This window comes from Schistocerca cancellata, chromosome 2 (assembly GCF_023864275.1).
Source record: "Schistocerca cancellata isolate TAMUIC-IGC-003103 chromosome 2, iqSchCanc2.1, whole genome shotgun sequence".
NCBI classification, from domain to species: domain Eukaryota; kingdom Metazoa; phylum Arthropoda; class Insecta; order Orthoptera; family Acrididae; genus Schistocerca; species Schistocerca cancellata.
This window is the reverse complement of record NC_064627.1, coordinates 625,704,684-625,729,322: the sequence shown is the minus strand read 5'-3', so window position 1 is coordinate 625,729,322 and position 24,639 is coordinate 625,704,684. Positions and strand designations below refer to the sequence as shown.

The following is a 24,639-nucleotide window of genomic DNA, read 5'->3' as shown; positions in this document are numbered from 1 at the left end:
AAGGTGTTTCCTTAAAGATGAGGCTTAAAACTTATTAGGAAACTGCAAATAGAGCACCAGAGACATAATTTGAGTTGACCATTCATGAAATGCATATGCAGAAAAACAGAACAAATGTATTTTTCTGAGATAAATTTAACGCCTCTGGGTTCTGTTGGGAATTGCTGTCTTCTTAATATTAACTGCAGCAGTTGTCCCAAGACAAGAGGATGAGAACAAACTCTGATCATTACTGAGAGAAACTGAAACGTAAGATAGGGCTCCTGCCTACATACACTACGTGGTTAATGCCTACTACCAAAAGGAACACTCAATAGGCACCTTTGCACCTTCCAAGCATGTCTGTATGGTCGCCAACTGTAAACCTGCCAACTGTAAACCTATAACACTACTGATAAATGAAGGTTCAAACTACAGTAATTCTCTTGATGTATGAGTAGACAATAACCCACCGCAGTAATTATATTGGGGGAAAAAAAACTTACACCAGACAGTAACTACTGCACCCTACATACATTGGAATCTGCTTACAATATTCAAGCCTTCGCCTTCCTCTACAATTTTCATCCCAGGTCATTTCGTGTCAAATCAACACACTGATTAAGTTTGACATTCTCAAATTTTGATGAACCTTTGTGTACCTAGCATCCCAACACAGTTATGAATGAAAACCATAATTTTTTCATGATTTAATTAAAAATTTATTAAGCCTTGAATTTTCATTAAAAATTGCTGCACTCTGGAGTAGAAAGATGCCATTTTCTCCAAAACCAGATGAGATACAGACCTGCAAAATGTGTTATTTTAAAGTTCTTTAAATGGGCTTTCATTTGGTATTTAAAATGATGGCATTTAAAAATTAATTTAAAAAATTAAATACATTTTAAATTTTAATCTTCTAAAAAAGCCATATTTTAAAAATTTTGAAAACCACAAAATTTCCTTGCACTATACTCTTCCATCTCAAAGTTTCATTTTGGGATCATTATGGGATCACATGATGCGAAATTTTCAAGTTTCACGTGTTGTGTGAAAAATGACTTTCATCCAAATTAATTTTAAAAAATTTACTTACTACATGACATTTAGAAACAGCTGTATTCATCACAATTTCTTATACAGTGGAATTAACTGTAAAGGCTCTGCTGGTTTTGATCATGTCATTTTCAGGCATATTTGGCCTGTGGGGTCACTAGGTTCACCTTACATAGCACATCCACCACACACATCCACATAACAACCAGTTTCTCCGGGTATGCAAGGAGAACATGAACAAAGAAATGTCACCTTTTGTTGTTCTTCTTCATCTTGTTGTTGTTGTTGTTGTTGTTCTTCTTCTTCTTCTTCTTCATCTTCTTCTTCATCTTTCCTCAAAATGTATTTAAGCCACCTGTTGTAGTTGTACTACACTGTAGTTTATACCTGTCAATGACCACCAAACCCCAAGGGGTTTGGTGGTCAACTACCACTGTAATGAACGTTGAGCATACGAGAATACCTTAGACACAGATTTCTGTCTTATCTGAAACTACAGGAGTGAGTGCATGAAACATTTGAGTCCCTGGAATTGTTAATCCTTTGCTGAAGTGATTGTTTAGCAATGTGGCTGTCTCTATATATATTCATCCTGAGTTACAAATGTAAAATGTACTCCAAAGATGTTTTCCACTGCCCAGATGAAAAGCTGCCAAGGTATAAGAATTTGATGTTGCAAACTTTCTTGTGATGCTAACTTCTTGACGGTGCCTTCAATTCTATCGCAAGGCCCTTTTCCATGAGCTGTTGCTAAAAGATGCCATTCAGCCTCCATACCGAAATCAGCTTGATGAAACACTGATTTAAAAAGTTTTTCTTGTTTTTTTACTGAACAGCAGTGACTTCAGGAAAGTAGTATATTTTGTTTAGGTTCAAAGTTTTTTCTCAAGAATTCAATGAGCTTTTTCTGGAAGCAGTAGTTAGCCACAAGGTATGCGCAGACAGTCTGAAACGACGACGTAACCAAAATGCTCTGTTTCTGTTTCTCCTTTATAGTACGCAATGAATGGGTGAAAGTAGCTTGCTGACTTGTTCAATGATAGCTCTGGACCTCATCCTACATCAGAAATGATTAGTTCTCTGAAAAGTCACTGTACACCGCAAACTGTGAATCTTGTAGGCTTTCTCTAATGTGTTTCAAACATGAACTTCGTTGTTTGGCAATAAAATTGTGATGGGCCGACATGGACAGAATAATGCGAAATAAATTGATGAACTCTGTAGTTGATTTTTGTAATGTTTCCATTTTACACCTGTCCACAGAAATCCACTGCCAGAAGCTGACACTGTCTATCAGTTTTTCTTTGAATGCATTCTGCAGTATGGTCTCCGTTTGCTTATTCCGAGAGCATGAATTATAGTGTCCCAATGGACAATCTACTGATGATGGATTGCACAAAATCTTTGCAAGACAACGTTTATACATCTGTATTTCTCCACTTGTTACTGAGTTCAACCTTGCATTTTCAATCATAAGTTTCAAATTTTGGTGAATTGCACATACAACCACCATGTGTCTATAGCAGGGGCCAGGTAGAATACAGTTTTTAGGCCTTCCATAATATGTGTTGAAAGTTATTAAAATCAAATAGGAAGACTGTAGGATTTTAAAAAATGTCAATTTATGTCTGAATATACTTTGAAATTTCGGACATAGATTTAAAAAATGTGTGTCCAAAAGGCAAATATAGGTACACATAAACAACTCGTGAGATTCTGCAGTGACACTGTGAGCTACTGTTCACACACGACCCCACAAATTTTATGATGTAGTTGTGCAATTTACAATATGGCATCATCTGTCTCACTTGACGTGATTCGGGCATGCGTTAATGGAGTAGATTTACTCCTTATATGACCTGATCCCATGTTAATCCCAAAATGAAACTTCCAGAGGTGTAAGAGTATAGTGTAGGGAAATTTTGTGATTCTTTTGAAAACTAAAAGAAATTGATTTTAAACATCATCATGCTGCATACCAAATGAAAGCCCACCTAAAGAGCTTTAAAGTGACACATTTTGCAGATCTGTATCTCATCCGATTCCAGAGAAAATGGCAATTTATTACTCCACGATGTAGCAATTATTACTGAAAATTTGAAATTTCAAGGCTTATTAAATTTTTACTGAAATCAGGCTCAAACATTTTTATGGTTTTCATTCATAACTATGTAGGGACACTAGGTACACCAAGTTTGATCAAAATCTAAGAGGTCAAGGTAAATTTTCGTTTGAAATTGTGTGAATTTGACAAAGAACAATCCTCCCCCACACCTCCCTCTATTAGCAGATTCCTTGGTGTCTCACAGGATGTGTATTATCAACATCTGTTCTTTTCCCACTTGCACCTAAATGTGACACACACTCCATACCAATAAGAAAATTTGAAACTACGCATTAAAATCAATATAATAATGAAAATACCTATCACGAACCCAAAATCCTTTTAGCCTCTTTCATGGTATCTACTGCCACAACATGCAACTTATCCTGCTGGTAACTCGGTGATCTTTCTCTTTCTTGCTGTCCTTTAATCTTCCTGTGCTCTAATCTCACCAGTCCTTGCCTCTTCCTAATCCCCCCCCCCCTCCCCACACTCCCTGTGTGTGTGTGTGTGTGTGTGTGTGTGCGTGTGTGTGAGTGAGTGAGTGAGTGAGAGTGAGAGTGAGAGAGAGAGAGAGAGAGAGAGAGAGAGAGAGAGACTGACTTCAAATTTTTGTTTATCCAGCCACTCACAATATATTAACTGGGGGTCTTTACTAATTCCAGCACTATTACAAAATGTGATGTGTTCCATTTATGATATAATTTTTATAATGTCTTCTGAAACTGTAGACTGAATTTTTCTTTTCTTCAAGTGTAATTGCTACTGATTACAATAGGATGCATGATCAAAGAGAAACTGGAATTTCTTTTAATTTTATGGGCTTTATACATTCGATTTTCAAAACTTTTTTTAACCTGTTGATACACACGTTCCTGATGTATGTTTGCATTTTCAGTTGTTTTGAACATTAAGTTTATCATTGACAGTCAAAAATGTTAAATGTGTTTTTGAGTACTTGGTGAATTTTTACTTATGAAAATGATGACTCAAAGAATACGCATTAAATTTTGTTTGAAAACTTTAATAAAGTGCAGCACCACATTCAAAATGTTGACTGCAGCTTTTGGTAAATCTGCTAGTACGACAAGGGTTTACGAGTGGTATAAACACTTTATGGAGGGTTGAGAAGACTTTCAAATGACAACCGCCTTGAACGCCCTACCATATCAATTGTTGACAACAAAGTGAAACAAGTAAAGAAAATTGTTCTAGAAAATTGCAGAATAATCATCAGAGGTTGTTGATAATGTTGGCGTATCCCTTGGCTCATGCCAAGCAATTTTTTTGATGTTATGGGAATGAAACATGTAGCAGCAACATTTGTTCTAAAATTACTGAATTTCGACATCACGCAAACATTGCTCTGGAACTGCTGAATGAAGTTGACAACAGTCCATAACTTCTAAAGAAGGTTGTAACAGGTGATAAAACACAGGTGTATGGATAACACGTCAAAACCAAGGCAAAGTTAGTTGGTTGGTTGGTTTAAAAGGGGGAAGGGACCAAACTGCTTGGTCATTGGTCCCCAAGGCCCAGTCATCCCAATGGAAACTGCTTAATGAGCACGACAAAAGAAAAAGAAGAAGAAGAAGAAGAAGAAGAAGGAAAGAAAGAAAGAAAGAATTCAGGAAGTTTGGTCACATGTGACGCTTCTTCACACTGTTTTCTTGGATTACAATGGAATAGTGCATAACTTGAGTTCCCCCCTTATCATTTTATGGTCAATAAAGAACAATACTGGAAGTTATGCACCGTCTGTGTGAAGCAATCAGAAAAACAAAAGACTCAAATTGTGGCAAAACCATTCATGGAAATTGCATCACAATAATCCTCCCATTCACCCCACTTTGCTCGTTTGTGATTTTTTGGAAAAAAAAAGAAAAGAATCTTACATTACCTCAGCCACTGTATTTATTGGACACAGCCCCTTGCAACTTCTTTCTATTTCCAATGCTGAAGAGAATCATGAAAGAATGTCATTTTGCCACAAAAAACAGAATCACTGAAGGACTTGAACACCATTACAGAAAGTAAGTTCCGGAAGTGCTTCCAAGATTGGGGACAGCACTGGCACAAGTGTATTAGATCTGAGGGGATTACTTTGAACGGGACAAAGTTGATGCTCATGACTAAATAGATACTTTAGAAAAACAAAAATTTCCTTTATTTTTCGATCACGCTTCATGTGCTGTGTTTGCTTCCACAATTTCCTATCTCCAGTAACAAGCAAAAGTATTCAGTGGTAATAGGTTTGACCAACATAAAATGGTAATTTTAGAAAATTCCTTATTAAGTAAAGCTAATGATTTGAAATTTGAGCACAATTAAGTCTAAATTACCTGTAAGAAGAAATCTGAAAGAAGTGCAACAACAGCAAAAATGCAGAATTCCTGAATAGCTGGCACCAAAGTGAATAACCCGAAAGTCAAGATTGTGACCTCAGTTAAAAGATTCTTTGTAATAGACCAACCCTCTCGGCTCAACCCCTGTGCAACACGGATTTTTGCATCCAGATGAGGTGGAGTAGACACTATCTGAAAAAAAGTAAAATTATTACATAGCTAACTTTATTTTTTATTTTATTTTCTATTTTTATTTTTTGTTGTGAAGAAGATATCTTACTGGCAAGATGTACAATCTCTAGTTTCTGTAAATTACTATTAAATTTTAGTAGCAACAGTATGATATTAACAAACTCACTCTCATTCTCTTTCTAAGGTCATAATTGTCTGTGTCAAAAAGTACAGATATTCTGAATAGGTCATAAGAGACGAAACTGGCTAAAGTACTTGGGTGAAATATAGAATATCTTTTAGGCATACAAATAAAAACAGACATATGATAACCATTTGAAATGTACTGAGTGTGTCATGAAACAAATTTTATTTTTCAGTATTATTATTCTGTTGTCACCGTGTTAAAACATCACTACAAAAGTTATATGCACATTACTGTTTCTCTTTATAGATTTTGTGAGTACAATCATATTTTCCAATTCTTCTTTTCCTTGAGCCTTTGTTGCGCATCGGTGCACCATCAGCATGCTTATTTATGGATCCAACATGTTTAATTTAAGGGGCAGCTAGATGTCCTTGCTGTCACCACCCCTTTACTCCCCCAAGATGGAACATGTGTAGCCCAACTGTCCGTGTGTAGTGTTATTCATAAGGAAGTGAGCAAAGCTTTCAAGAAAACAGCCTAGAAACTGCAATGAGGCTGTGCGGAACACCAACCCTCATTATTAATTTGCTGGGTCAGGGTGTATACGTGGACAAGGAAAAAAAATTCCCGAATTTCCCGGTTAAAAATACACTTTCTCCCGGGTGAAAACACACTTTTACTGTGTTAAGTAACAGTATATTTTCCACTGGAACTGCAAAACCTATCAATTCATTGAATGGTTATGGTTTTATACACGGGCGTAGAATTTCCCAGAACTTTAGAAAACGAAACTCAGGGAAAAAGACACGTTTTGGAAATATCTTTGATGTGCAGCAACATGTACGCTGCATATTTTCGTATTATGAAAGTAGACATTGGTATTCCAACAAACACCGCATGTTACTTTCCGAATAATTGAAATCGAGATTTTGATGCACTTTTGTAAGCCAATCATGGCTCATGTCACGTGATCTTGCCAGCCGATGACAGTGGATATTCAGAGCATAGGACACGTGATGTAGTCAGCCAACAGCAACGTCACTGTTAAGTAGCACGAACACACAAACAGGGAAAGTTAACAGTTTAAATTAACATATAAAGTGTTGCTACAAGAAAAGAAAAGCTTTCACATATAATATTGGTCTCTAAGGTTAATAAGCTGCAAGAGAAGCTGAGCTTTCGAATATAATGTTGATGTTCTTTGCGCGTGTTACACTGTAAGATACATGACACAAATGTGAAAGTAAAATTTTTAATATTTGCATAAATGTCTGATCTTCAGGGTTCGAAATTCTTCTAAACGGCTCATCATCAAAGAGTAAATAGAATCAAATGCTCTGTGATTTAAGAAATTCATGATACATTCTCGCACATAGTTCACCTTATGTAAAAGGATATTTACTTTGAAAGTAATGCTTTTCAAACCACCATTCGAAATATTTTCCCATGACCTGTTAGAAATAGGTTTGTTTCAGCAGTTGCCAAAGGGCGCAGATAACAGACGACACTGCGCTTGTGCAGCTACCATGACATAGGAAGCCCGTATGTACGTACGTGTAGAACATTAAAAAAAAGACATCAGAGGACACTCCAACAGCATCGGAATTTTGTGAACCATACTAAAATGTGCACATTTAAAGTGCTCTTCGTTTGTCCAGATTCCCAATGAAGTAGACCCCGACCTGATATTAAGCTTTTCAGTGTGGTTTTCGGGATGCAAATTTTCTTAGAGCACCAGTACTGTATTATGTTTCGTTCTTTATTATGGCATAATGCCTTACGTGCTAGAAGATGAAAACAAGCACTTAAAATGCAGCGAACAGTTGAAAATAGCCAGTACTGTGGAATTAAACATTTCATTTGAAATACATTGACTGTCCTGCGAAAAAGGTTAATAAAAGTCAAATTTCTTTAGCAAACAGACAAAAATAACTTCATTGTTCTGCAAGGCAATTCACACTTGACTGTCAGAAAGGAGGAAATAAAATTAAATCTGAAACTAATAACATATTTTAGCCTTCCGTAATTATGTGAATGTATTATAATTCACTTGATAACTCCCGGCCACAGATATCCGTTTTGTTTTCATTTGACATGACAGTAAACAAAGGGGAAACAGCAAATTCACTAAATGTAAACACGGGTCACATGGAGACTACCCACTATAACTCTGAGTGCTCTGTGCATCAGCCCTGGATCTACGATATTTGCGAACTGGGTTAATACTTAAAGAAAAAAACGAATTTTTAAAAATATGTTCATCTTGTAGCGCACATCTTTCTGAAAAGTCTGAAACATAAAACATATGTGTTCGAGGAAATGTAAGACATGTTATTTGGTCTTAAGTGTGCCAAAGTGCAGTACCATACCTCTTCATTGCACGTCACTGTATTTTGCTCTGTGGAATAGAAACATGTATATTTTGTAATGGATGCCAGCATACTATATTCCGGACAGTGGAAACTGACATGTCCTGTGGTGCCTCTCCTACTCCCAGTCGGCCAGTTTCACAACCCGTCCCTCTAGTGGATGGGATTATTTGTAATCGGGAGAACAAGAACTCTTCAGAAAATCTGCACTCTTCACTGCCTATTAGCTAATAACTTGCTGTTTTGTGTGACGTAAAATTAAATATATGATACCTAAAACCAATAAAGACATAAGACAAGCAAGAAAGTACAGATTTCTTCAATCCTTAGCTCCCAGCATTTTTTTCTCTCTAATGTTGCTTCAGCTTTACATGGAGTGCTTTCCTTTCTGCGAAAGAATCTATTACCTCATTAAAGTTCATCAAATGTTTTGCTACATGAAAAATTGAAATGTTACCTAGTACTGAAGAAGCTGGTAATACAAATAATACCCAAGACTGGTGTGGTTTCTTGATCTGATTACGTCTATTTTGTCATTGTCTTCTAGATAAAACAAAATAGGTGTTTCTAATATTGCAGCAATTTTGTAACACACAAAAAATAAACGAGACTGTTTTGGCACAAACGGTCATTTTTATAACATGACAGAATATAATTCATGAAGTACCAATATCAAATGCCTATTCAGCCTACTACAAGCAAAAAGATAAATGTTAGAAAATAGTTTCACATTTCATTTGTACGCAGCAGTTTCTCAAGCATGAGATCGAAAAGTAGTATTAAGAAATTTTTATGTAAATTTGGAATTGTCTTATTCTTCCATAATGTGTGTGTGTCCCCATTTCTTCTCCTTCCTTGTTTTAACAAACGATCTTGTCATCACTAATTCTGTAGCTAGTCATGCCACTGTCAAAATTTGTTCGCCGACTAACTTCACTAACCCTGCCAGAATCACAGCTTTAGTTATCTCCGGTTAGGTGTTGTTACATGTTCGTACAACACGTTTTTCACATTACTTCCAGAATATAACCGGCTGCTAGCCGGGGACTGTACAACTGGTCTTTACTAGTGTAGCGATCTTGCCAAAAATTTTCTGTCAAAATTTCATTTTCTTGGATATTTCGATTCTGGTAGTGTGAACCAATGGATTTTGTTAGTAATTATAACAACATTGATCATTCGCAAACCCAATAAACGACATAATCAGACAGCGATTGGCATTCATTCGTTCGGCTTTACTCCGCTCAGCTCGTATAGCCCCATCCCCTTTTGTTTGCGGAAAGTTTATTTCTAGATGCGACGTGGATTCTTATGACAGAGACATATGTACACTATGCACGCATTCAAAAATTAACTTATGATTGACTCAGAAATCAACTTAAAATGTGTTAAAAAATGTTCATAAACCAACAGGGATGGGTTTCAAAATCATATGAATAACCGCAAGACCAACGTGCGCTGGATGCTAGGCACTTTGTGAAACAAGTATTTTTTTCCTCAAGAATATGAATATGGCGCTTCCTTTTTTTGGTAGCTTCTAGCTACTTGCTGCGACTGCTTGCACAGCCAACAGGCACATTCCTGTAGCCAGAAGCGGGAGAATCTACTGCTCAAACGCAACTCAGCTGTGCATGCGAATGAGCCCACTCATAATTGCTAAAAAATCTAATGTAAACAGTTGTGACTTCACACTAATCAGAGGCAATTTGTTGTTATGAAGCATGCACAGTCTTCCTAAAGCCTTTGGCATATTTTGCTGTTGGTAGATGCTTGCATGAGCTGTGTGTGTCATTGTTGTATATAGCGCATTTCCTTTGCAGTTTAAGTTATTTTAGTTTTTTTCTCTTGTTTATGTTTAAATGTTGAAGTATTACTCTGCAGTAGCGGGATACAGTAATATCCTTTGTTAGAGTATTGGTTCTTACCAGTCAAAATTACAAAAATTTAACTGAAAACTAAAACAATGAATAATTCCCGGAATTCTAAAAAATTCCCAGGTTTTTCCTGGTTTTCTCCCAGATGAAAAAATTCCCAGATTTTTACTGGATCTCCTGGCTGTCCCGGGTCGTATACACCCTGTGGGTGGATTAGATCTGGAGCTGGCGAACCTCCCCTCTCGAGAAATGGCACATTAACATGTGGGCTATCTGGTTGGGTAGGATACTTAGATTTTCCAATTAAAAAATAATAAATTGAGTAAAACCAGAATTTAATATAGCTAATGGAAATGCTGGGTGGCGAGGGCCTCCCATCAGGCAGACTGGTCACCTGGTGCAAGTCTTTCGAGTTGGGTGTCGATGGGGATGAAATGATGATGATAAGGACAACACAACAACATCCAGTCCCTGAGCGGAGAAAATCTCTGACCCAGCCGGGAATCGAACCCGGGCCATTGGATATTACATTCCGTTGCGCTGACCACTCAGCTACCATGGGTGGACACTGTAACTAATTTTTAAATTGCATTAAAAAGTATAAAATAATTTCTTCTTTGCCTATACAGACAATACAGAAAACCTGTGCTAGTGAATTTTTAATAACTACAACAATACTTGTAAGATTTATAATGAAAAACGTGGGATGCAAGCAATACTTAACTGATGTATGAATAGATCATCTCCTAACATTTATCTACTGCATGTGACCCACATTTTTCGTTACAGATCTTACCAACATTCAACAACCAAAAATTGGGAGATTCAGTTTTAAAAATAAGGAGGTATGAATGATCAAAAACTGTGGCTCATGTTCACTATAATCCTAAGACAACTGATGTGAGAATTTCCCTATGAAGTCATAATGCTATATAATGGCTACAAGAACATTATCCTAGAACATTTTCTTGAACAGGTGATTCGCATGGTCAGCGCAGCTGATTGGCAAATTGTGTTCTAAAACAATGTAAATAAGTATTTGTCACCCAACCACTTTCACTTTTTAACACTGAATTCCAGTTTTTGTTATTCATACCCTAACATTTACACAGTGCTTTTTTGTTTCCATGTGTTTTGAAAAATCACATTTTCCATCGTGTGACGTAGAAATGTCAAGTCAGCCAAGGGCACAAAATGCAAACAATGGACCTTTCCTAGACTCAATAATGCACAGAAACAGTTCCGAATAGTGCTTCATGAAAACAGAGTTATATTAGTTTCACAATAATGAAAAACTAATCACCGAATCAAAATACTATGACTATGCGAATAAGATGAAATAGCTGCCTACATGCGAATAAAGCCTTTCAGGGTTTCAGGTAACAAAATAACCCTTACAATCAACCACTCTAAAAACTTGTACAGATTATAAAAATCTTGAATTATAAGCAACTTCATTTAAACACAATGAGAACACACAAACAAGTCCAAATAGAGCACAACCCAGAGTAATATGAGTATACATTATACATAATGCACGCGACAGAGGAATAACAACAATCTATATATGGATTGTGAGCGACTTCCTTATTAAAAACAACTAATGAGTGAAGGATCTCCGACCACTGTCCAAAAAACTGAAATGAAGGCTTTTCAAAACAAGTTTCTTAGGTTTGGTGATACTTAGCTAAAAATCTTGAGAAATAATGGCAAAATCGAATGGCGAGAGAAGTAGAAAATCTGGAGTCTCCCACATAAATCGGGAGAGTTGGCAGGTATGCATATGTCGCATATATTGCTCACATCACATTCTCCCCCCCCCCCCCCCCCCCCCCTCCAACTATCAGGTGTCGAATTACAGAAATGCTGTTATAGATTCCCCGTCTCAGGAGCAATAGTGGTGAAACATTTGAGGGAAAACTTGATTTCACATGAATTTCTTTGTCATGTTATAGTATTAACAAATGTGACAAAAAAAGAGATTTCAGATTATCTCACTGATCAACACAAACCTTTCATCGTCAGGACCAAAAGTGTTGAGCATAAACAGTCAATTCAAGAACACAGTATTGTGCAGTACACCTTTAAAAGGAAGGTGCTGCCCGAAATTTTGAGAGATGAGGATGTGAGGATGAACCGCTATGGTTCGAGAGCTGCCCCAAAAGAAAAGAGAGTTACACTTCAAATTTAAGCATAGCCAAAGCATCCAAACAAAAGCTGAACAGAAGAACAATTAATGTAAGAAGCGTTGTGCATGAAACATTCACTGAATTCAAAAATAAAATTGTACCTGCCAATCTGAGAGAAACCGCCAAAAATTTTGAACTTACATTACATCAGTAAATGGATCAAAGCCATCAGCCCAGACATCCCTTGGTGATACTGACATCAAAACAAAAGATGACAGTGGGAAGGCCAAAATATTAAATGCCTTTTTCCAAAACCGTTTCACTGAGGACAATTGGGCAGCAGTTCTTCTTCTAAATTGTCGCACAAATGTCAATATGACAGATATCGAAAAATGGGACCATGAGATAGAAATTTAGCTAATTGTGCAACAAACAGAAGAAACGTCATTGGGTCCAATGGGGTACCTAAAGGATTGCGCGCGCGTGCACACACACACACACACACACACACACACACACACACACACACACACACAAAGAGCCACTGCCTTCAGGCACTGGGACCATGATTGTGGCTGCATTTCCAATCTGCTGGGGTGAGTGGTGGGGGTAAGAAGACAGCATGGAGTGGTGCTGGGGAAGGATGGCACGGTACAGGTTGGGGGAAGATACTGTGCTGATTGTGTGAGCATGCAGGATGTGGTAGAGACAGGATAGGGCTGCTAGTTGCAGTGTTGGGAGATCATGCAAGTGGGGATGGGGCATTCGTAGTGGTGGAGGAGGGGGTGGGGGGTGGGGGAAGCTAGAGAAAGGGAAAGCACTACCGTATTTACTCGAATCTAAGCCGCACTTTTTTTCCGGTTTTTGTAATCCAAAAAACCGCCTGCGGCTTAGAATCGAGTGCAAAGCAAGCGGAAGTTCTGAAAAATGTTGATAGGTGCCGCCACAACTAACTTCTGCCGTCGAATATATGTAGCGCTACACAGGCACCCTTTGTAGGCATAAAGATAAATACTGGCGCCAAAACCTCTGCGTCAGTAAATAAAATTAAAAAAAAAAAAAAAAATTGGAAGACGAGCATTTTTCTCCGACCGAGTTTCGACCACTGAATTTTCATACATTATCCAACGAAGTAAATACAAATTCCGTATTGTTCATCTTCGAATTTCAATGTACTACGAAAATCCGACTGGTAATACTGGGATTTTTGTCAATATGGCCAACTCTACTTTCTGAATTTTTTCCTACCTGTGAGAAGAGATAGTTGCAAATAGGAACCTGATAAAATGTGAATCACATGCAGTATTCTCTTCACCACAAGAATAATACGAATATAAACATTTTGCCATGTATTCTTTCGTGTTTGCTTCTATCTCATTTAAATCCTGTCTGCAAAATAAACTACGAAACTAGAGTGAGACAACAGCAAACGCGGAAGAATATACGTATCGTGTCATGTTTATATTCGTATTACTCTTATGCCTAATAGTGATACAGTCAGAAATGAAGCACGGTAACTGATTAGATTTTTAAATCTAAGATGACTAATTTCTGTGCAGAATTTGATGTACTAAAGAAGCGGCTGCAAAGATTTTCAAACGGAGAAAAATTTTCGCCAAACTTTAGTTCAGAACATGTTATATCATACGCAGTCTATGATTTGGTTCTTGTTGATCATTATCAAAGAAAGCAGCAGTGTAGTAACAAGAAATAGCAGTCTCTTGCCATTGTTTCGCTAATGTGACGATTCCTCTCTTTTTTTAATTGTAGGCGGCGGTAGCGCGCACAAAAGCAATCCATGCCGCGAGCAGCGACAGGCCGTAAACATGCACTATCAGAATGCGACAAACAATGCATGACACAGTATAGCAATGCATTTTCAGCTTAGAGTGACTGACGTAAACACCCATAACATTGAAAACGGCACTTATCAGATCAAAGCAAAATAAGCAATCGATTCAAACCAGACGAAGCACGTGAAAAAGGAAGGGTGTCCGTATAAATACGGACGGAGCGCCTGACGCATAGCAATGGCTACCTAGTTAAGCTTAACTGCTAAGCTTACGACTCGAACCAAACTACTGTAGCTGTATCGTCATTCATTCGACCTAAATTGTGTCTCATATTACAATAGACCAACTTTGTTTCGATTTGGAGGTGCGGCCTAAAACTTTTCTCTCCCCTTGAATTTTGAGTCTCATATTTCAAGTGCGGCTTAGATTCGAGTGCGGCTTAGATTCGAGTAAATACGGTAATAGGTGTGTGCTGATGAGACGGATGTGTGTAGTGCTGGACTGGGAGCAGGGAAGGGGATAGGTAGACAGACAAGGACTAGCGGCATTCTTTTTCATTGTTCCTGTTCACAACTGAACATCTCTTCTACATGGTGAGTAGCGATCTATCTTTTCAGTACTCTCATTCCACCTCAGACTTTCCACTGTTTGAAAGAACAGCTTCAACCCTTCTGCATCTAAATCTCATCATTCCTTTTCCTTCATCCTTTCCCTTCAACCCTTTTGCAAGAAAAAGCCATTAGCTTCAAAAACTCACATCTTTTCTGTGTTTTCTCCTGTTCTGCTTGGTGAGTAGATTTTTTATCTACCCACACTGTATTTTCAAATAAAAAAGGACACACTCTTATTTGACAAATCTTATAACAAGATAAACTGAAAGATCAAGAGTATCAGAACCACAAATACCACACTACGGTTGAAACCAAACTGAAAGAGGACATTAGAAAGTATGGAAAATTTTGCACTTAATAAGAAGATAAAATTTGAACTTGCAAAGAAGAAGAAACCATTCCTGATAGTACATGTTACGCTGAGCAAAAGGATAGGGGAACTAGTCAGAACCTTCTACATTTAAAATCTACTGGCTGTTTCATCACAGTGATTATAAACTTTCAGGAGATATAGAGTACACCTAGACAACGGAAAATCACATTGCAATGAATGGTTAGAAACACTTTCCTGGAATGGTAGTGACGACACAGGACACAAGACAGGAAGGACATGAACAGGGCAGTAGAACATGTTTATTATGCTTAGTCCAGCAGAAACCAAGACATAAGAACAAAAACAGACAACGATAGTCACCAACAAAGGTGTTCGAAATTATGACCCCTGACCATGACACAGGACTCACATCTATGGCACGTGGAAGATGTGAAGTTCTGGAGAATACTAGCCATGTCCTGGACTTCTCCAGCAGCTGCCGTAATGTGTACGAGTTCCTCAGCACTATTCACGGGGTTTCATACACCAGTGTCTTGACGTACCTCCAGAAAAAGTAGTTAAGGCCAGTGAGGTCTGGCAATCTCACTGGCCAAGGCACTGGACCAACCTGCCATTCCAATGTTGACAATACTTTGCATTCAGGTGACTATGCTCATCGAGGCTGTAATGCGACTGGCCCCCAGCAAGCGGAAACCATATGGCAGAAAGCATCACCGCAGGTATGTGTGTGTCCTCCAAAAGCTGCAGCAATACTTGAAAACAGAAGAGATAGGTTGCTCCTCTCCAATGTTGGGGCAACAAATATGGCCTGACAAGACGGTCCCCAATGATGCTGGTCCATACATTAACTGACAAACACCTCTGGGTGGGTTCTTGTTGCATGTGGGTTCTCCTTCAATCAAACAAGTGTGTTATGTGGGTTAAACATTTCCTCCAATGTTATGGTTGCCTCATCAGTGAACAAAATGGTGGGTGAAAATGGAGATCTGTTGAGTGTATCTGTAAATATCACCATGCAAAGGCCACTTGTGGAGCAAAGTTGTCTTTGTCCAGAAACTGCACGCACTGGGTGTTAAACAGATACATGGCATTGTCATGCAGGATCTGCCAGATACTGCAGCCGAAAATCCTGACACGACTGGCGATAGCGCTAGAAATGGCACAGGAATCGTTCGGTACCAGGCTCAGCACAAGCTCCTGATTGGCTACTATTGTTACTGTTCGCTCGTGCTGTTGTCTCCCCTCACTGATGGTTCCCTTCCAAGCAACCTCCTGTACTGGTGTGCGAAGAAGGCGTGACAGGGAGTTTGCCTTGTGGGCTAACTTTGGGTGTACGGCCGCCTTGCGCCTCACCTACTGCAATCAGCAGTCCTATATACCAGATCCATATCAGTGAGCTCCACATTTGTATGACGTACCATCCTACTTCCCTTATGTCAGCAGGTGAAATGAAGCTGCGCAGTGAGTGCGACTGAACAACTGTGTACACGCAGAGGCTGCATCATCTGATGATGTGGTGTACGTAGCGCCATTACCACATGCCCCAGCCCTTCTGTCCCAACATTATAGCTGTACTAAGCACACATACAATCCATAATTGAACAATGTAATAGACATGGAAACCACTAATTCAGTTTTAAAGCCTTTATCTTTAAATTCATAATGGGCTAACAAATGTCCATCATCAGATGCACATCATTAAGTGCCGTGCCCCCGAGTGCCACAAGGCTGGGTAGAATGGAGGTGACCACTGCAAGTGAGTGCAAAGCACAGAAAGCTGCCCCAAGTTCCATGAGATAGCACACGGCTAATTGCACCTGATGATGGGCTTTTGTTAGATCGAAACTGGTCTCAAACTTAAAAATGAAGGTCTTACAACTGAAGCAGTGACTTCCACGTCTATCTACTAAGCACAATAAACATTTCTTGCCCTGTTTGTGTCCTTCCTTCCTTGTATTTAGTGCTGTCACTATAGCGCCAGGGAAGTGTTTCCGACTATGTGATGCTACACGATTTTTCATCATCTAGGAGTACTCTACCTCTCCTGAAAGTTTGTAACCACTGTGCTGAAACACTCTGAAGAGGAAAGACATCAAAGGGAAGTCTTAATCTCAATTAAACATACATTCAAGACAAAGCTAAGAGTTGGAGACATGATGCAGCATGTACCTGCAATCAGAGCACATGTGAGGACATAATTTCTTGCAAGACAGAAGCTGTACGTAAGTTTCTCTTCAAAACTGGCTAAGGACTATTTCATACTGTAAAAATTTGTGTCAGAAAGTGAAATGTCGCAAAGTGGATAGATTTGTTTGTCCTCATTGTGAAAGCAACCATATTTAAAAGGACTGTAAGAACGAAAGCAAGCTAGTGGTTTGTGTTCCATGCAGAAGCAGGAACAATGAATGTAATCCAAGTAAAGTGAGTTCAATGTGTCAGATGTTGATGGACAGGCAACTGCAGCAAACTGACTACATCTAAAGACACATTTGTTGTGTTATAATGCGAGTCAAAACTTTCAGCTGCTACAGAAATATCAGATACAACTTGACAATGTTCAGTAGGTAGTGTCAGCACACCATTATGGATAGCACAAGTAAATAACACGAGAAATGCTGGGTGACGATGGAAATAACCAAAACAATTTCAAAACCGATATATGAATTAGTAAAATTCCTCCTAAGCAACGATTTGCATAAGTGACAATGGAGGGAAACCTACCTGTGGTAGCAATTATGGTTTTATGGAAAGATGTAACTACAGTTAAAATAAAACAGCTACAGGACTGCAGGACTGTTATGGAGCGAGCAAAAAAAAAAAAAAAAAAAAAAAAAAAAGCAATATAGAACCAGCAGGTATAGAATCACAATTATCATCATCTTCCAGTACAGTCGTAACATTCTATCATACATTGAGAAAACACAAACCGCCTCTAAATCAGCAAGAAAACAGGGTATTTATTCATCATGGAAGTCAACGATAAATGTCTCTTGTGGTTCCACAAGGAAATAGATGGTACAGGTTTGGAGCTAGGTATCCTATTCATGAACTTAAAACAAATGAGGAGCTATGAAACCAAACCATGGGCAATACGTGTTATCATAGCGAGTGATTAACACCTCACACTCCTCAATCTTCAGTGTTGGCATGCACACAACTTATTGTACAAAATTCATCACGCATGTTTTAAAAGGCATTCACAAACTCTCTGTCTATGCGTTTACATTACACAATTAGTCTAAAACTTTGTGGAGAGGATTGAAAACATTTTTTCCCATATGTTTCAATAATTTATTTCAAGTGTTAAAAAATATTTCAACTTTTTTTGTACACATTAGTGAATTCTATATACAGGATTGTTGTAATTTAACTTTCACTACTCAAGAGAGCTCCTTGAAAAGCCAAGTGCTTGTAGGACAATGAAACTTTGTTGAAATATTTGCAGGGACATGGCAGAAGAGAAATAACAAATAAACCATTGAAAGAAACACGTCTTAATATCTTTATGAGAAGGCAACATTTGTTAAATGTGTACTACATTTACATTCTAGTTTACAAACATTGCTGAGTGTGATGACCATCTGCATCCACAACAACTTGGAACTGCACTATACATTGCTCTACTGCTGTCTGAAACACCTCATGTGGGATGTTGGCCGTTTCCAGAAATGCTCATCTTCAACCTCCACTATGTGTTAATGTGCACTGATAAACCGTGTCCTTCAGGAAACCCCACAGCCACGAGTCACATGGGTTCAAATCTCACGCTGTTAGTGGCTACACAGTTTGGAACGATTGGCCAATGATTTGGTTTTTCTGGATGTGTTACAGAAGAACCAAGTGATATCACGAGCAAAATGGGGTGGAGCTCTCTTGTGCATCAAATCAGTTGATTTCAAAATACCTCTCTGCCACAGAGCAGGGATTAAATGTTGGCGAAACAGATCACAGTAATGTGTGCTGTTCATGCTACAAGTCCTTGGGGGACAGAGTTCCTCCTACGTCACTGTACCAATACCAGTGCCTAACATCAAGTCATGACACTAACACTACTAACAACACAATCCTGCAGTGCACAGTCTGTACATCATTCCTATGAAGTTGGGTAACCATACGGTAAATAGTTTTCCGTCTACATTGACTCAAGTAGAGAAAGTTTAATTAAAACTACCCTTCACACACTTGGATATTTTTTTTCTTCATCACATTAGAACTACAACACTATAGTGAGTGATTTATGTACCCCTTGCCCTGACACTCTGTTGGGAGCCAGCTTAAGTTCATTTTGTGACAGGTGCTAATGAAGTGTTCTGTAGTCTGAAAGCTCTGTAAGTTTAAGCATTATATCTGGCTTTGTGTTTTAACATGAATACCTCTGAAGTACTGGACTTCCCTTGTAAGTACATTATATTATAATATTCTATTATGCTTTTCATATTTCTGATGATTTTTATTTTTCATAAAAACACTGTTGCACATTTAGAATACATTATTTGCCCTATTTTTCAATTATAGTCCAGTTAGAAATGATTTTCTACACATTCAACACTAAGGATGAGGATGTGGATGGGGAGCACATCTGGAAACTATTAAAAAGCATCATTCAATAGGCCTTAGACAATATGTTCCAAGCAAGGTCTTAAGGGATGAAACAATCTACCATGGTTTAATAACCATGATGGAAAGCTGCAACATAAACAAAAGGCACTTGATCATGGATTCAAGAGAAGAAAAAACCTAGCTGACAAACAAATGCCGAACAAAGTGAAAATGAGCATACAGAAAGCAATGAGAAGCATTTAATGACTTTGAAAGCAAAATTTTATCAACTAATCTGACTAAAACCCCCAAGAGATTTTGGTCTGACGTAAAACGAATATGCAGTTCTAAAGCAACTATCTATTAATTCACTCAGTGACTGGCACCGAAACAGAGAAGATTGAAACACTGAATTCAGTCTTACAAAATTGTTTCACTGTGGATGATCGTAATAAAGTCCCACCTTGCAGTTATTGTATGAATGTCACAATGACAGATATTGACAAAACTGAGGGCAGAACAGAAAAACAACTACAAACGTTTAGTACAAGAATGGCATCCGGACCAGCTGAAATACTTGTAAGATTCTACAAAGATTACAATTATAGCAGGAGCCTATCATAGCTCACTGGAGCAATGAAGGGAACCTAGTGACTGGAAAAATGTGCATGTCATTCTCGCTTTCAAGAGGGGTCATGGGACATATGCACATGATTATAGCCTATATCATTGATGTCAATCTGTTGTAGAATTATGGAACATGTTTTATGCTCAAAAACCAAGATGTTTTTGGAGATTGAAAATCTCCTCTATAAAAATCAACATGGATTCTGCAAACAGAGATCCTGTGCAACTCAGCTCACTCTGTTCCTAGACGGACATATAATCATAAATGACGGAGGTGATGGCTTAGCAGTAGAAGTGGTAGATACATTTGAAATTAATGCTACTTTTGACAACAAAATAGATATATCAGATCTGAAACTATAGAAAATACTTCTGAAGAACCAAAACAGTACAAGAAGAAACTTATAATAAAATGGCTGAAGTCTGCCGCAAATTATACTGACACTCCTAAAAACTGCGAAGCTACATGTATCAAAGAAATAAAAAGTATGTTTGTGAGTTTGACACTCGTACAAATGTTTTAACTTTTCGGAACAAATTTTGGATGAAATACTAGAGTTTTCAATCAAATATGCTCAAAGTGAAAACAATCACATATCTGCTATATCATGTACTAACTTGAAACATTTATTGGTATCCTTATACATGCAGTATATGCAGGTAGGAAAAAAAAATCCTGGATTTTCCCCAGATTTTCCAGTTAAAAATACATTTTTTCCCCATGTGAAAATACACTACTCCCCATGTGAAAGTACATTTTTCCCATGTTGAATGACAATATACTTCCCCTTGGAGCTGTAGAAAACAATGTGTTTTGGAAATATCTTTATTGCACGTTGTGTTACAAAGGTATAAATATAAATTCCACCAAATACAGTACGGCAGCTTCCCAAACACTGAAATCAAGATTATGCCTGCTTTTCTTAGCCAACCATAGCTCATGTGATGTGATCTCCCCAGGCAATGACAGCAAATATTCAGAGCACAGGACACATGGTGTAGTCAGCCAATAGTAACATCACTCTCAAGTAGTGCAAAAACACAAACAGGAAAAGTTAATGGTTTAAGTTCATATACGTGAAGTATAGTTACAAATAAAGCTAAGCTTTCACATACAATTTTTTCAAAAATTTTTTTGCTGTGTGCTATCTACGACTTTTTCTCAGATAAGAAAGCTAACTATCCAAAGTAATGGTACACACTTCTCCTGCACCATTGTTCTTCCTAACCTCATTTTCTTTGCCAGTGCCTGCTCACCCTCTGCCCTCTCCCCATTTAAAATCAATCATGTTAAAATGCGTGCCATAATTCACTTCACTGCTTGGCTCCCTACTTAGGAACTCGCAGAAACTGAAAGACTTTAGGCTGTTAATGCTTTGTATCTGACCACTTTGATGATAACAACAATTATTCTATTTCAAAGTGAGTTATGAAGCAGTTTCTAGTTCACTGCAAGAACTAACTTGGAGAAGATATTTTCATATGATGTTTAGCATTTTATGTATATGTCTCACTTTTACCATCATCAATGTATGATACTAAGCACAAAGTGTGTGTGTGTGTGTGTGTGTGTGTGTGTGTGTGTGTGTGTGTACTACGTGAGAAACTTTTAACCTACATTGCAGTGTCATGCATCAATCCCAATTAATGAGAAAAAAGTTGTTACTGATAACTAACATAATCAATATTAGAGTCGTATATGAGGGTTGACTGAAAAGTAATGCCTCCACCTTCATAACTCTTCAACAGTTGGCAGCATTGGTATATGGCAGGTGCTGGCTTGTTCTGTAGCATCTTCTCTAGACAGCAGAAGATGTCACTCCAAAGGAGATTCATCAGAGAATGAAAGCAGTTTATGGTGCGTGTGTTGATGTGAGTACTGTGTGCCATTGGGCAAGTAAGTTTAAAGATGTTGAGGCGGGAACATCTGACCTGCGTGACAAAGAGTTGGAAGTCCTGTGACAGCAACCACCGAGTTTCACATGCAAAATGTTGACTGACTGATTCAGGACGATCGTCATATCACTCAGAGAGAAACTGCAAGCACAATCGGCATTTCACAAGAATGTGAGGGTCACATTATTGGCTATCGTTGTGCACAATGGGTACCCCAGATGCTGACTCGTGAAATGAAAGCACAAAGACTTGAAATTTTCCAGGAACTCCTCTCGCATTACAAGAATGAAGACGCACAGTACTCACATCAACACAATCACCATTAACTGCTTTCATTCTGTGATGAATCTCCTTTGGGGTGACACCTTCTGCTGTCAAGAATTCAATGACTGCATGTTGCTTAAATCACATTGACCGACTGTCTGTGCAGGATTCCATACTTTTCACTGTAACAACACAACCATTCAATGCTAAGGCTTGCTGCCAACTTGAGCTGAGAGAAGAGGCTACTGAACAAGCCAGTACCTGCCACATACCAATGCTGCCAACTGTTGAAGAGTTATGAAGGTACAGGCATTACTTTTCAGTCAACCCTCATATAACTATGATAATAGTAATGATCTTTCAATAGTAATTTAGTATCATTACTGAAACACAATCAAATGCTTTTGGTTTTTACCTCTCAGAAAATTTCAATTTACACCTCAGGAGGTAATTACCACTGCCCTATGTGTGATGTTTCTTCACAGTGGGTGGAATTAGTGACAGGAAATGTCTGCCAATCAGTCGCCTGGGGTTGGGCTTAAAATACATAATCTGCTCCTCCTCTTTCTTGTGTTTTAAAATGATGTACTCGATAACAGCAATACAAAAAACTTGAGACGATTTTTCTTAGCGGCTTGATTTTTGAACATAACATATGTGTCCCACAAACCAAGTTCAATATAATGGCAAAATATTTTCTTGTAATATTTATTTCCTCTTTTACATGTCACTGGGTTGTTAGCTAAATGCTGATCTACTTTGTGTACTCTGCCCATGATTTCGTTGTATGTCACAACAGAAACTGGCTTCAATACTTCTCTGTGCCTTTTGTTTACAGCTCTAATTTTGGCACTGTATATAGTGGTCAGGATAGAAACATCTCTTTTGTCCTTCCAACCAACTGTTGTCACTTTTTCCTCTCTGAAAAGTAATTTCTCCTGTCTTTAGTTTCTTACAGCAAAATAATGGAGGCATGTATCTTCTGACAGACCACACAGTTTCTTACATATCAGTTCTTTGTGCACTAACAAGTAAGTCAAGAAGTTGAGGAGAAGCACAGTAAATATCTTTGTTAGGCAATAACCTTTATTCCAAAAGGTTCCACCAGTGTCACTACGATCAGAATTAAGTGTGGCATTTCTTGATACATTTTGTCAAATTCTGTTCCTTTTCCTTCATATATGTCGCCTTCCTAACGCATCCAATTTTTGTCAATATTTACATCTCTTCTCATGTGCAAAAGCTTTTTTAATTCGGTGTTGAGGTATTCAGTAAAGACTAAATGCAGTTTAGCTTCAGTTTTAGCATAGGATGGTTCACACAGAATTATCAGAAAAAGTTGAGGTGCTTTTTCATATCTGTGTGTATATATATCAAGTCATTGCCAAAGCACTGATCCACATGAGGCACGAGATCATCCACACAATTGTTCACTAGATGAACAAAAAGAATTTCCTATCAACAAAAATCTTGGAGAAATTGGGTAGAGCACAGCAGATATATTTATTTTATACCAATGATGAGCACTTGCCAAACAGTCAGCTGACAAACTGGGTCACTTAAAGAGTCTCCAATGACGTAAAGTCAGATTCATCATTTTCTGAGCCACTAAATTCAGTGTCAAACCATGTTCATTATTGCTATCGATTTTCAAATGCACTGTCAAAACAAAAATATAGGACAGAGGCTGAGAGTGTGTATATACACTATGTGATCAAAAGTATCTCCAGACACCTGGCTGAAAATGACTTACAAGTTCATGGCGCCCTCCATCAGTAATGCTGGAATTCAATATGGTGTTGACCTGCCATTAGCCTTGATGACAGCTTCCATTCTCGCAGGCATACATTCAATCAGGTGCTGGAAGGTTTCTTGGGGAATGGCAGCCCATTCTTCATGGAGTGCTGCACTAAGGAGAGGTATCGATGTCGGACGGTGAGGCCTGTCACAAAGTCGGCATTGCAAACCATCCCAAAGGTTTTCTATAGAATTCAGGTCAGGACTCTGAGCAGGCCAGTCCATTACAGGGATATTGTCATCGTGGAAACCAATCCACCACTGGCTGTGCATTATGAACACATGCTCTATCACGTTGGAAGATGCAATCGCCATCCCCGAATTGCTCTCCAACAGTGGGAAGCAGGAAGGTGCTTAAAACATCAATGTAGGCCTGTGCTTTGATAGTGCCATGCATAACAACAAGGGGTGCACGTCTCCTCCAAGAAAAACATGACCACACCGTAACACCACTGCCTCCGAATTTTACCTGTTAGCACTACACACGCTGGCAGATGACGTTCACTGGGCATTCACCATACCCACACCCTGCCACTGGATCGCCACATTGTGTACCGTGATTTGTCATTCCACACAATGTTTTTCCACTGTTCAATCGTCCAA

At 38.3% G+C, this 24,639-nt stretch overlaps 1 protein-coding gene across 1 annotated transcript in view; it reads right to left on the bottom strand.

Annotated features, from left to right (window-relative positions):
* The window catches only part of LOC126162288 (sterol regulatory element-binding protein cleavage-activating protein), a 284,313-nt gene that overhangs the window by 164,871 nt on the left and 94,803 nt on the right, over window positions 1–24,639 (bottom strand). Inside the window, exon 9 of the mRNA XM_049918707.1 lies at window positions 5,482–5,676. Within this exon, the coding sequence (XP_049774664.1) occupies window positions 5,482–5,676 (195 nt within the window). The remainder of the gene's footprint in view (window positions 1–5,481; window positions 5,677–24,639) is intronic.